This window comes from Plodia interpunctella, chromosome 11 (genome assembly GCF_027563975.2).
Source record: "Plodia interpunctella isolate USDA-ARS_2022_Savannah chromosome 11, ilPloInte3.2, whole genome shotgun sequence".
NCBI classification, from domain to species: domain Eukaryota; kingdom Metazoa; phylum Arthropoda; class Insecta; order Lepidoptera; family Pyralidae; genus Plodia; species Plodia interpunctella.
In genome coordinates, this window is record NC_071304.1 from 1,770,985 (window position 1) to 1,783,128 (window position 12,144).

Sequence of the window (12,144 nt, forward strand, 5' to 3'; positions counted from 1 at the left end):
CATCTTTCGGAACAAATATAAAATAAATAAATATATTATGACAAATCACACAGATTGAGCTAGCCCCAAAGTAAGTTCGAGACTTGTGTTATGGGATACTAACTCAACGATACTATATTTTATAACAAATACATATATCCAAGACCCGGGCCAATCAGAAAAAGATCATTTTCCATCATGACCCGACCGGGGATCGAACCCGGGACCTCTCGGTTCAGTGGCAAGAACTACCACTGCGCCACCGAGGTCGTCAATAATACTTACTATTATGAGATGACAATAATAAACAATATAAATAGACAATAATATTATGACAATGCATACGGCAAATGTAACTCGTCCAGTTAAATTTTTGCTTAGCTACCGTTTCATTTTTAATAACTTTTTAAATTATATATTTGTCGATGCTTTTAGTCGACTTTTGCATGTGCGTGTGTCTGCATGTCTAAGGGCCCACTTCTATGAAAATATGCCTGGGATTTAGTGAACATTCCAAAAGAATTGTGAATTGCGTCTGCATCGTCGCGAATGTGGCGTGGTAGATGTCGTCACATTTGAAAAGCTTGTTGCAATGTTCCAGACTCCATTTGTTTGCAAGCTCCTTGAAGATAATATAGAAGTTAGCATTTGTTAATATAGGACGCGCACGAGTCTCGGAAATGCGCCTCTTTAAAGTTTTTGATGGTGTGTGCTGGAGGTAAATTCTAGATTTGTTTACAGTGTGAGAACTGTGTGTTACGACTATATTCATGTTTCACCAGGACGATTTGTGGCCAGCATTGAATGTAACTTGCTGTTAATCAAGAAATACGCAATGAAGTTGTATTATTTGTATTATTTTCTATTTATCTTTTTGTAATATTCATTCAAAATACATAAGATTTTATTTTAATAAGATGATTTTCAGAATGAGATAATATGACAGTTTTGTGATACAGCATCCTAATTAAGCGAAATTTAATTTGTTTATTACCTTTCACGCTTGATCTACTTGATCTTCTTTAAATTCCGTAAGTTGTTTGAGATAAGATTACCTTTCATTCCGGAAACACACAAGATTACCTTTCATTGCATTTTATCCCGAAATTCCCACGGGAGCGAAGCCCCAGGACGGAGCTGGTACTATTTATTTTAAAATTTGAATCTGCCAATAAAGGTCTTCTTTCTGAATAAATACTTTGTCTTTGACTTTTAAAATTTCATTCGAACAGGTTTGTTTTATAAAAATATAATTTTTCTATGGCAGTGCAGATAAATATAATAATCTTATTTGGCATCGGTAAGAGTAAGAGAATTAATAAAATATGAGGCTCAAGAACATAATAATTTTAATTGGATTTTATTATAACAAATACTTAACACATTCATAAAATTTATTACACATAATATTAATGAAATGAATACTAACCTCGTTTCAAATTTTAGAGGTACGGTCAACCAAAAGTATAACCAAAAATAATGTCAAGTTAACCATGAACTCTTAAGCGGTGGTGATAACGATCATTTTTAAATTAATTTAAATAGGTTGATTTTTTTTCTCTCGCATTCCAGCACGGATGATAGAAAGTTAACAAAACGTCAATTTTACGCAAACCAAAAAATAAACAGAGTGCATTTTTAGATGTCACATAACCTATTGATACCCGGGATATCATTAAATGTCTGTTTAGGATATCACTATAAATAGACATTTGTCAAGATTAGCCCCTTAGAAACAGGTTTGGGATAATATAATTTGCATATATATGTATAATATTAGACGACCTCCGTGACCTTAATGGTCATCATGCCGGACTGAAGGTCCCGGGCTCGATCCCCGGTCAAATCAAGATGGAAAATGATTACTTTCAGATTGACCTGGGTCTTGGGTGTTTATCTATTTAAGTATATATGATAGAATATAGTATCTTTGAGTTAGTATCCCATAACACAAGTTTCGAATTTGCTTTGGGGATAACTCAATCTGTATGATTTGTTGCTATATATTTTTTTATACTGTATTGAACAACTTTACATACATACATAAAATACGTACATGAACAACAATTCGCATTAATTAAATCACCTAGTTCCATGATGGAAATAATCAGGTTTTTTCCCATTCGTTCCAAATAAATTTCAGAAGGGAAAAATGGAACTAGAACGTAAATTTTGTAGTTCCACCGTGGAAATAATTCGAATGATTGTTATTCGTCGGCCAGTCTAGTAAAATTGAAGCTAAACCAATCAATGGTATGCTATCGGATGGAAAGACCATATGTGGTTTCGTCTAGGTAGACCGGTAAGGCTGATAGCCTTCTTGAACTGGGTCTGTACTTCGCAGAATCTTCTGGAAGAAAATTCCATATTATGAGGTCTTCATCCACTGTTGCTGTCGCTGTAAACATTAAAAATTATTTCAAGTTTTTCAAGTGTATCGTTAGCTTGGATGTTCATCTTTGTATGTCTTTTTTTAAGTTATAAAATATCGTTATAAGTGTCGTGTCGATAGCTTCGATGTTTATCTATCTATCTGTCTTATCATAATATAGATAAAAATCCATTGCCTCGACATTTGACGATCTTTGTTTAAGTTGTAACACATTATGTCGTTAGTGTCCCATAACACAAGTTTTACAACTGGGGCTAACTCGATCGATGAAGACAGATCGGAAGGTTAGTCGTAAACAGGTGGCAAACGTCCTCACTTTCGTATTTAAAATGCAATGGCGTCATAGAGTCTAAGCGAATGAAGTCGCGTCGGTTCCCTATTTTTATACGTATACAATTTTATATCGTAACGTGGCATATTTTATTTATCATAATAATAGTTACGCACAATATTAATTTGGCATAATGTTTTAGGCACAATTTTTTTTACGCATACTTTTTGAGCATAATATTCTAAAGCATATTGGCGGCTTATGGGTGGCCCAAGGTCCACCCCGCCGCACCCTAACCTACTGCTACACTATAGCTTTATGCAAATGAAAATTATGTTAAAATACATTAGCCTAAACTATAATTATGCTTATTGAAAAGGTATGCCAAAAAATAATTTCAAAATATTCTTATGTCAAAAAAATATTTGTTTAACTCGTTATGCTAAATTAAATTAGGTTAAAAAATGTATGCGAAAAAAGGGATCCCAGTCGCGTCTGCTACTTTCTGAATGACTCTGATGATCATTACCTAGTTTAGTGCCATCAGGGCTGAAGACCATTGTCCTGACGCGGTCCAGACCGCTCCGGCCCTCCCCCCATTGGTCCACCACCGTCTCTGGGTCGCTCAACACTAACAGGTGCGAATTGGTTCTTGGATAAATTGAGTCTGAAAATGAGGCATTTTTTTATAATCATCAAACGGTCTGATGGTAAGCAAACACCGCAGCCAATGGACATTTGTTAAAATTTCATTTTTTTCTGCTTATCGATGAGGTAATAAACTTATTTACAGTCGAACTCATCATGGCTGAAGGTCGTGGTCATTAAGTGGAATGAAACACATGGTTTGCGATTGCTTCCATCTTATACAGTATGATGATAAATTATAATAAATATAAAATATTAGATTTCTTCACGATGTTTTCCTTCACCGGAAGCAAGTGGTAGTCGATGAAAACCACTATAAATGACTTTTATACAAACTCACGTGGCATAAGTGGGAGTCGAACCTGGGACCAGTGGGCACAGGTGGGTTTCCTAACCATTCCTAACCACTTCACCACCGCTTCAATCATCCTTACATATTATAAAACAAAGTTCTTTGCCGCGTCTGTCTATCTGTCTATTGCGTGAAACTCAAAATTTTTTCATGGATTTTCACTAATAGATAGTGTGATTCCAGAGCAAGGTTTTTAGGTTTATAATTATTAATCAATATAATTCTCACTTGGATGCCACAGACTGAGCACCATCTCCCCAGTCCTCTGGCTGAAGAGGAGTGTGTCGACGATGTATTGGCTGTGACTCAGGGTCACGTGGCTCATAGTGTTCACGTTGATGTCCCATGTTGCCAGCCGAGACACGTCGCCGTGCATCGCGGCCACGCCCAGGAACGACGTCCGCCACGGGTGCCATGCGAATACCTGAGCATGACAGTTTTCTTTCATCATTATACCCTTATCTCACTTTATGTGCGGTCGGTTAGGCGTGTCAGTCTCCTCCACTTCCCTGCCTGATGTTAACCAATCTGGTACATTTCATTTAGCCATATCTTGCCGAAACCATTGCATGCAACATGATAAGCAAATCATGCAAATACGATTTTTACTTAGTGTCCGTTTCACATTCTGATAAAACATGTTGTAATCAGACAGATAAAGTAGCTGCTAGATAAATCAACATTTACTATTCCTAACCTATTCAACACTTCTGAAACACAATTTGCTATCTGTTCAATATGTTACATGTAGTCTATCAGATACTTTATCAGCAAGTGATGAAACAGGCCCTTATTGTTTTACATTGATGAGGTGAAGAAGCGGCTTGTGGTCGCGGCCTAGGACAGGACTAATAGTCATCCTTAACGTTGTATGAGACGATAAAAGGAAAAGATCGGCAACAAAAGCATTCCTAAGGAGGATTGACGTCAAGTAGGCGGTTGGTTGTAAAATCATATCCGTACTTAGAGAGAGGCGTATGTCCAGCAGTGGACTGCAATAGGCTGATGATAATAGTAAGCCATAACTAAACTAATGATTTGATCCTAGGACCCTAGTTTCCTAGACCCTAGTTAAATCGCTAGTTTAGAACAAATCACACAGATTGAGCTAGCCCCAAATTAAGTTCGACACTTGTGTTATGGGATACTAACTCAACGATACTATATTTTATAACAAATACATATATAGATAAGCATCCAAGAGGCGGACCAATCAGATAAAGATAATTTTCCATCATTACCTAACCGGGGATAGAACCAGGGAACTCTCGGTTCAGAGGCAAGAAGTTTACCACTGCGCCACCGAGGTCGTCAAATAAGTATACAGTCTACCTATACATATATATAAATAGGTATACCTGTGTATCCCAATCAGGCGATGCAATACTGGACACCACACCCAAGTCTGGCCAAAGATAAATTATGATCGAATTGCGGTTGACGACAGCGGCCGCCAGGAGTCGCGCGTCCGGAGATACACGAATCATTAGCACCGTTTTGCGGATATACCCCACGTGAGCTATTGGCAAAGCGTCTCTGGTGAAGGAGGATATCGTGCCGAAGGAACAGCCCCTGAAAAATATTATAAAATGGATATAAATGACATAGTTGACATTTTTACAGCTAACGTGTAACTCCAGTTTAAACGCTTCCAAATCATAGTATTAAACAAAGTCGCTTCCCGCGGTCCATCTGTCCCTATATATGCTTAGATCTTTAAAACTAACAAGGGATTGATGCGGGTTTTAAAATAAATAGTGCTATTATAGTATTACCCGAATGAAGCCGGGATGGGGCGACTTTCTCCAGGGCAAGTAACTCTTCAGGTCTTTTTATGTTGGTGGCGTTCGAAGGAAACACCCCCAATATAGTATATAAATATTTTTTTTACCCCTTAATTATTTTGACTCCTTATCAAAATTTGTTCTGCACGCGAACGAAGTCGCGGGAATCAGCTATAGATAATAAGAAATTAAAAATGTTATACGCGGCTAAATCTAATGCGAAAATTAAAAAGTTTTTGCATGGGAAAGATGTAAAATATTTTCTTATTAATAAAATTGGTTTTATAATAGTTTACACCTGCTAACGCCATACTATTCGACAGTGTTTAAGCGCAGGTCGTTACTCAAATGTGCTAATCTTTAACAAATTGAGGTGTCGAATGTTCAGCTGGTGACCACCAGCTAAGAGGTAAAATATTGTAATGGTAATGTTGATGACCGTGCAGTTATTGCAATAAATGGTGTAATCTATACTAATATTATAAAGAGGAACGATTTGTATTTTTTTTTTGTTTGTAATGAATAATCTCAAAAATTACTGGGCCGATTTTGATGAAATTTGGCACAGAGATAGGCGAAATATTCAGGAGTGACATAGGCTTGGACTTTTAAAAGAAAAAAAATTGAAGATCAGCAGAAAGCAGCTTATCATGTTACTAACGTCACATATACAGTTAGTGAGACATACTCACGTGACAAAGGAATTGCCAGTAGGGCTCCAGTCGAGGGCTGTGATACTACAGTGCGGCTTGATGTCTCTTGGACATCGGCAGAAAGCGGCCGTGATCATCTTGCTGCTAATGTTGTCGTGGACTTCCACCATACGAGGATTCGTTCCCAGCTGAATAATTTAATTTTACTATAGAAATATTTTACTATAGTTGCGTTAAAATTTATGGTTGATTTAAGGATACGTCAACGGCAAACAACATATAATTAAGTTTTTGCACGCGGCTTCGCTATCTTGAATTTTCTACGGAAACAGTATTTTTTGCGGGATTAAAGGTACCCGATGTCGTTCTCCATACTTAAAACTACATGTATGCAAAATTTCAAGAAAATTGGTTGAGTAAATAGAGCGGGAAGAGGTGACAAACAAACATACTTTCGCATTTATAATATTAGTTAGGATTAGGTCAAAGCTTCTATGTCATGTTATATGAAACAATTATTCTATTCGCTTTCGTTTTGTGCCGGCTACACATTATCATCAAACTTCGATTTCGACACGAATGTATGAACATTGTGTATTTTATATGAGAGTTTTTCTTTACCGCTTTCAATGACATTATATTTTCTTTACAAATCTTTTCAATCATTGACGGATTCCGCATACATACCTATGCGGAATGCGTCAAAGATTGGCGACCTGTCGAGCCGAGTAGTATATCTGGTATTAAGTTAGGCTATAAAAGGGTTCAAGAGAGATTAGTGTCAAAATCAAAATCAAATCATTTATTCAGAAATTAGGCCTTCACAGGCACTTTTTCACATCATATTCTAAATTAAATGATGTTTACCAAAGCTACGAACTACAAGCATTTCGGAACGACCACTGCTGAGAAGAAATGCCGAAAGAAAGTCATTCAAACAGTGTTGGTCCCTATTATGCCAGAAGGGCTTACCATTTTTTAAATATAAGTTTATGTATATTTTTTTTATCAGTAATATAACAATGTAAATACACAATAAAGTCAAAAGGTATACTGAAACATATTATGATAGTGATCAAGTGCTGATGTAAGGAAAAAATATATATATGTATAATTAACCAAACAAAAAAAAAAACTTTTAATAAAAGATCGAGCTGACCAGTTCCCCCCGGCAGCACCCAAGTATTTGCAGTGGTAAAACATTCAGCTCGTGTTGTGGGTCATAGGCCATACTCTATCCATTTAAACAGAAGGTAATTGCCCCAAGTCTAGGGGCATCACAAGTTTATTTGTTTGATAAATTAAAAAACCTCCGACTTTCAATATTCATTTCACTACAACTTTTGAACGGCTGAACCGATTTTGATGAAACCTAATCTACGAACCACCGCATAAATATTAGCTATCAAATACAAAAACCGCTTCCATGCGCTTCACCCGTTGATGAGCTATGGTGCCACGTACACACACAGACAGACAGACACACTTAGCAGTTAAACTTATAACACCTCTCTTTTTGCGTCGGGGGTTAAAAAAAAATGATGATTTTACCAGTAATAACTCCCCCCTCGGATCAAACTTGCAGCATTGTATCTCCTGCTGGGAGTACCCAGAGTTGACGAGACTCTGCGTACGCCAGCTCCACTTGTGGTAGTGCCGGCCCAGCGCTGCCACTATAATATTGTCGTTGCTCCAATCCAGGAGGTCGGGAACTGCAATTGGAGTTATGTTATCGAAACGAATCGATGGTTCAATATCTGGTATACGAAATCATAAAGGTACAAACTTTCTTGGAGCAAATAATAAATAAAATAAATAATAAATAAATATATTAGGACTAATCACACAGATTGAGCTCGCCCCAAAGTAAGTTCGAGACTTGTGTTATGGGATACTAACTCAACGATACTATATTTTATAACAAATACATATATAGATAAACGTCCAAGACCCGGGCCAATCAGAAAAAGATCATTTTCCATCATGACCCGACCGGGGATCGAACCCGGGACCTCTCGGTTCAGTGGCAAGAACTTGACCACTGCGCCACCGAGCTCGTCAAAACTACCTATATTGCAAAACTAACCTATATTGTCTTGTGTAAATAGTAGAACAGTTCTTTTTACATTACATTGCGTAGTTTGATACTTTTTATTATCGCAGCGAAACACCAGCAATGTACGTCGAAATGAAGTCATCAGAATGAGTTCGTCGAACTGTTTGCCGATAATCCATTGCCGGCTCAATATTACCACTTACATGGTGCATTGCTATAAGACGGGAGATCCAGTATGCTGTCAGCCGAAGACAGGTACCTCTTTTTCCGCGGCGCGCAAGGCCAGGGCTCAACGGAGCCATTTTTGGTATTTAATTTTTTTTTCTGACCAGCCAAAGTCTCCAGTCCAAATGCTTCGTCTAGGTAGCTCGTGTAATTCTTCTTTTGTAGATATTTAGCAACCTGAAAACCAACATTTTGATTCAATAATATTGTACATGCTAATTAAAATGCGTGAGTGTTGTGTTGAATATTGTTTTTGACTATCAGCTGTTAAGGCTTTAATATCCTTTGATAGCCTCTTACGACATCCAGGTTAATGTTGATCGCACAAAACCTATTGGCGGGAGATATTTTAGTGAAATTTCGTATACAAGTGGTCCAAAACTCCAATAACTATAGTAGCACGCAAGATACTTTTGATTCCAAAATTCTGATGGACGCGCCCGGATCCGGGCAGTTAGATATTAAAATGATATATATTTTTTTCTGGTGACTTCTTCTTCCATTTGTTTATTAGTCCTTACATTTCTTATATGTATATTGACAAGACATTAAAAACTTCAAAAATAATTGTAATAAATACATTTCTGCCAATCAAGCTTTGAAATACTTTTCAGAAGCAAAACTAAACAAAAATCTCCTGTATACGAAATGTAAATAATCTATCAATGGAGCCAACCATTGATTGAATTTTTACTACGACTTGAAGTAGACTTACCCAGATGTCATGGTTGCATCGCTCCCTCGTGTTCCAGGAACTGCGCAGCCGCAATTCCTCGAAAGAGTCCCTTGGTGCCACGAACCGATCAACCCTAGGTCTCTGCGCACCCGGCTGAAAAGTTTTAAGACCTTTTTTCTAATTTTTTACCGACAAATTAGGCTCCTAATGACGCTCGTTACGGTGAAAATATCCAACCTTTCGTCGTAATATCACAATATTCTCAGAAACTCATATTAATAAATTATGCTTGGTTCCTATCAAATGTCATCGCCAGAAAAAGCCCTATTATTCTTAGTAACGACGTACGAAATTCTAAGAAAACGTGGCAGTTTCTAAAAGAAACTGGCGGGGTGGGTCGGCGTTCGAAAAACTACCACAACAATTCTTGGAAAATTGTCGAGTCGGTTCTGAGAATTTGTTCAATGAAGTGGGAGCCCGCTAAACTTAGCCCATCATGTCGACATCGTACAAAAAGTTGGCAATTATAATCATAGTTGGGGTGATCCGGTGCGATGGGTTAAAAATAGTCGCTGTTGCACTCTAGTTTTGTAACGTTAAATTGAGAAAAACAATGTAATAACAATTATTTGCAGCTTTTTTTTTCAAATGTTTGAATAAATAAAATTAAAAGTAAAAAAAAAAGATAGAAATACGATTAATTAACACTAGAAAATATAGTGAAAAAGCTGACTGCCTATAGAATAACTAAAACATTCACTATATTATTACCTAAATCTATTACATGATCTATTCGGTATACTATTACATAAATATATAAAATGTTGGAAAATATCAGTCTGTAATATAATAATATAATAATAATAATAATAAATAAATATAAATATATTAGGACAAATCACACAGATTGAGCTAGCCCCAAAGTAAGTTCGAGACCTGTGTTATGGGATACTAACTCAACGATACTATATTTTATAACAAATACATATATAGATAAACATCCAAGACCCGGGCCAATCAGAAAAAGATCATTTTCCATCATGACCCGACCGGGGTTCGAACCCGGGTCCTCCCGGTTCAGTGGCAAGAACTTTACCACTGCGCCACCGAGGTCGTCGGTAATATATATTTATCGCCGTAATATATATTTTTTTGTAGAAATAAATTATCATAAGGTACTAATACTTACATTTTATCAATGAATATTGTGGTGTTTTAAGTAGTTGATAAAAAATGTCATTCAAACATACTACGGTCAGTGAAGTATAAAGTATTTTTAATACAAAATAGTTCTCCGTAGCAACATGTGAAGTTTCATCTTAATTAAATTAATCCAAACTTCACAAGAAGTTCCATCTCAAAATTAATCCAAACTTCACAAGAAGTTCCATCTCAAAATTAATCCAAACTTCACTAGAAGTTCCATCTCAAAATTAATCCAAACTTCACAAGAAGTTCCATCTTAAATTAATTCAAACAACAAAAATCATTATAGTCGTATTTCCTCGTGGCTGAGGGTCGTGGTCATTACGTGGAATGAAACACACACAACAACATTCTTGGCATTATTAATGGAGTGGTTTGCCACTGCCTTCTCCATTTCACACACAAGTTAATAATCAACCAGTGTGCAGGTTTCCTCACGATGTTTTCCTTCATCGGAAGCAGATGGTGGTCTATGAAAACGACTATACATGAGTCAGATTGGTATACAAACTCATGTGACACGAGTAGGATTCGAACCTGGGACCTTTCGACTAACGGGCGTCATAACCATTAAACCACCACCACTTTTAAATTAATCCAAATACTCACTGTCTTTTTGCCAAAAATTGTTCTTTGCATATTAAAATAATGACACACAAATAATATAAAATGAATCAACTATGTCCGACCATGTCAATATAACCAATTTGTGTGTGTTTTTTTTTCTAATTGCTATCAAAGCAATTACGATAATTATTCGACTACCCTCGTATATAAACAAAATGTTATTATTTAAGATTATGTTCGTATTATATAAAAACAACATCTATGTCATTTGTGTGTAAATAAATAAAATAAAAAATGTACCACAATGCTATTATAAATTATATAAGAATATTGCGGATTGGGTATTCATCTACGCAATGTATCATGGATACGAGTCGGCATCTGTCTAAGTTCAGCGATAATGATTACAGCCGTCTTTAGAATTACAAAGGTAATAAGATTTGGATCACAAAAAACGTGGTAATGTTTTCCGTGATACATTACTTCCGGAAAATTTTGGGAAAAAAAAATTTCATACTTGCAATGAGTGTTTAGTAATTTTTTAGAATTTTTTTTAGTGTTTTTTATTTATATCATACATGCTTAATGTATATTAAAACGGTGTAAATTGTTTGCTCATACAATACATCAGGCGTTCTCTGTTTCTTACGAGACTACAGAAAATCTTCGGTAATGTATAAACGAATATGTTTAATTCAAAGCAGAAATTTGATTCTCATAGTGACTTTTTACCGATAGGAATTCGTTATTTGTTATTATTTTTTGTTGTTAATGGATTGGCAGGGATCCGCGCCAAGTTATTTTTTTTTTACCTTTAGACGATGTTCAACTCATGTGCAAATAGGATATTGCGATAACCAATAAACTTTCCTAATTTTTAAGTGTACAGTCAACAGCACATCAACGTACCCAAATATATTGCAAACTCGCCGCTATTACCGCACCAAAGAGGTTCACGCAGGGTAACCTGATGTGCTGTTGACTGTACGGAATTCTATTGATTGTTCATTCATAACACAACTTTGGTGGTGTACCCATTTGGGTAAAAACTTATTTATTTTCCTCGACTGTGAAATTGTGAATACTTCAGCCATAGACAATATTACGCAATCACAAACGTGTGACGCCTCTAGGTGGTACGATCCGAGAGGTGGTAGGCATAGACCGCGAGAGGTGGCACCGTTCAGACGCACACAACTATTATTACTTGACCTCTATATTCTAACAAGCCTTGCACAATCTAGTCTCATTGTAGATTGGTTTACACGTATAATACCATTTGTACATGACCCGTCTGTCGTATGAAGCATTATACATTCCGAGTTTCAAGTAATA

At 36.4% G+C, this 12,144-nt stretch overlaps 1 protein-coding gene across 1 annotated transcript; it reads right to left on the reverse strand.

The window, feature by feature from the left end:
* Window positions 1-1,311: 1,311 nt before the first annotated feature.
* Window positions 1,312-11,009, reverse strand: LOC128673822 (protein cortex-like). Its single transcript, XM_053751942.1, has 9 exons — window positions 10,852-11,009; window positions 9,076-9,189; window positions 8,339-8,537; window positions 7,631-7,791; window positions 6,119-6,267; window positions 5,001-5,214; window positions 3,871-4,066; window positions 3,172-3,309; window positions 1,312-2,377 (listed from the first exon to the last, which is right to left on the reverse strand). The coding sequence occupies exons 1-9, from the start codon at window positions 10,879-10,881 to the stop codon at window positions 2,238-2,240; spliced, it is 1,341 nt and encodes a 446-aa protein (XP_053607917.1). The 5' UTR covers window positions 10,882-11,009; the 3' UTR covers window positions 1,312-2,237.
* Window positions 11,010-12,144: the final 1,135 nt, after the last annotated feature.

Excerpts from the sequence above, each read along its gene's own strand:
- LOC128673822 (XM_053751942.1), bottom strand. The coding sequence starts at position 10,881 with ATGCAAAGAACAATTTTTGGCAAAAAGACA. Across the intron at positions 7,792-8,338 it reads GTCTTATAGCAATGCACCAT|TTCCCGACCTCCTGGATTGG; the intron begins GTAAGTGGTAAT and ends CTCCAATTGCAG. Across the intron at positions 4,067-5,000 it reads CGCCTGATTGGGATACACAG|GTATTCGCATGGCACCCGTG; the intron begins GTATACCTATTT and ends TGTCATGCTCAG.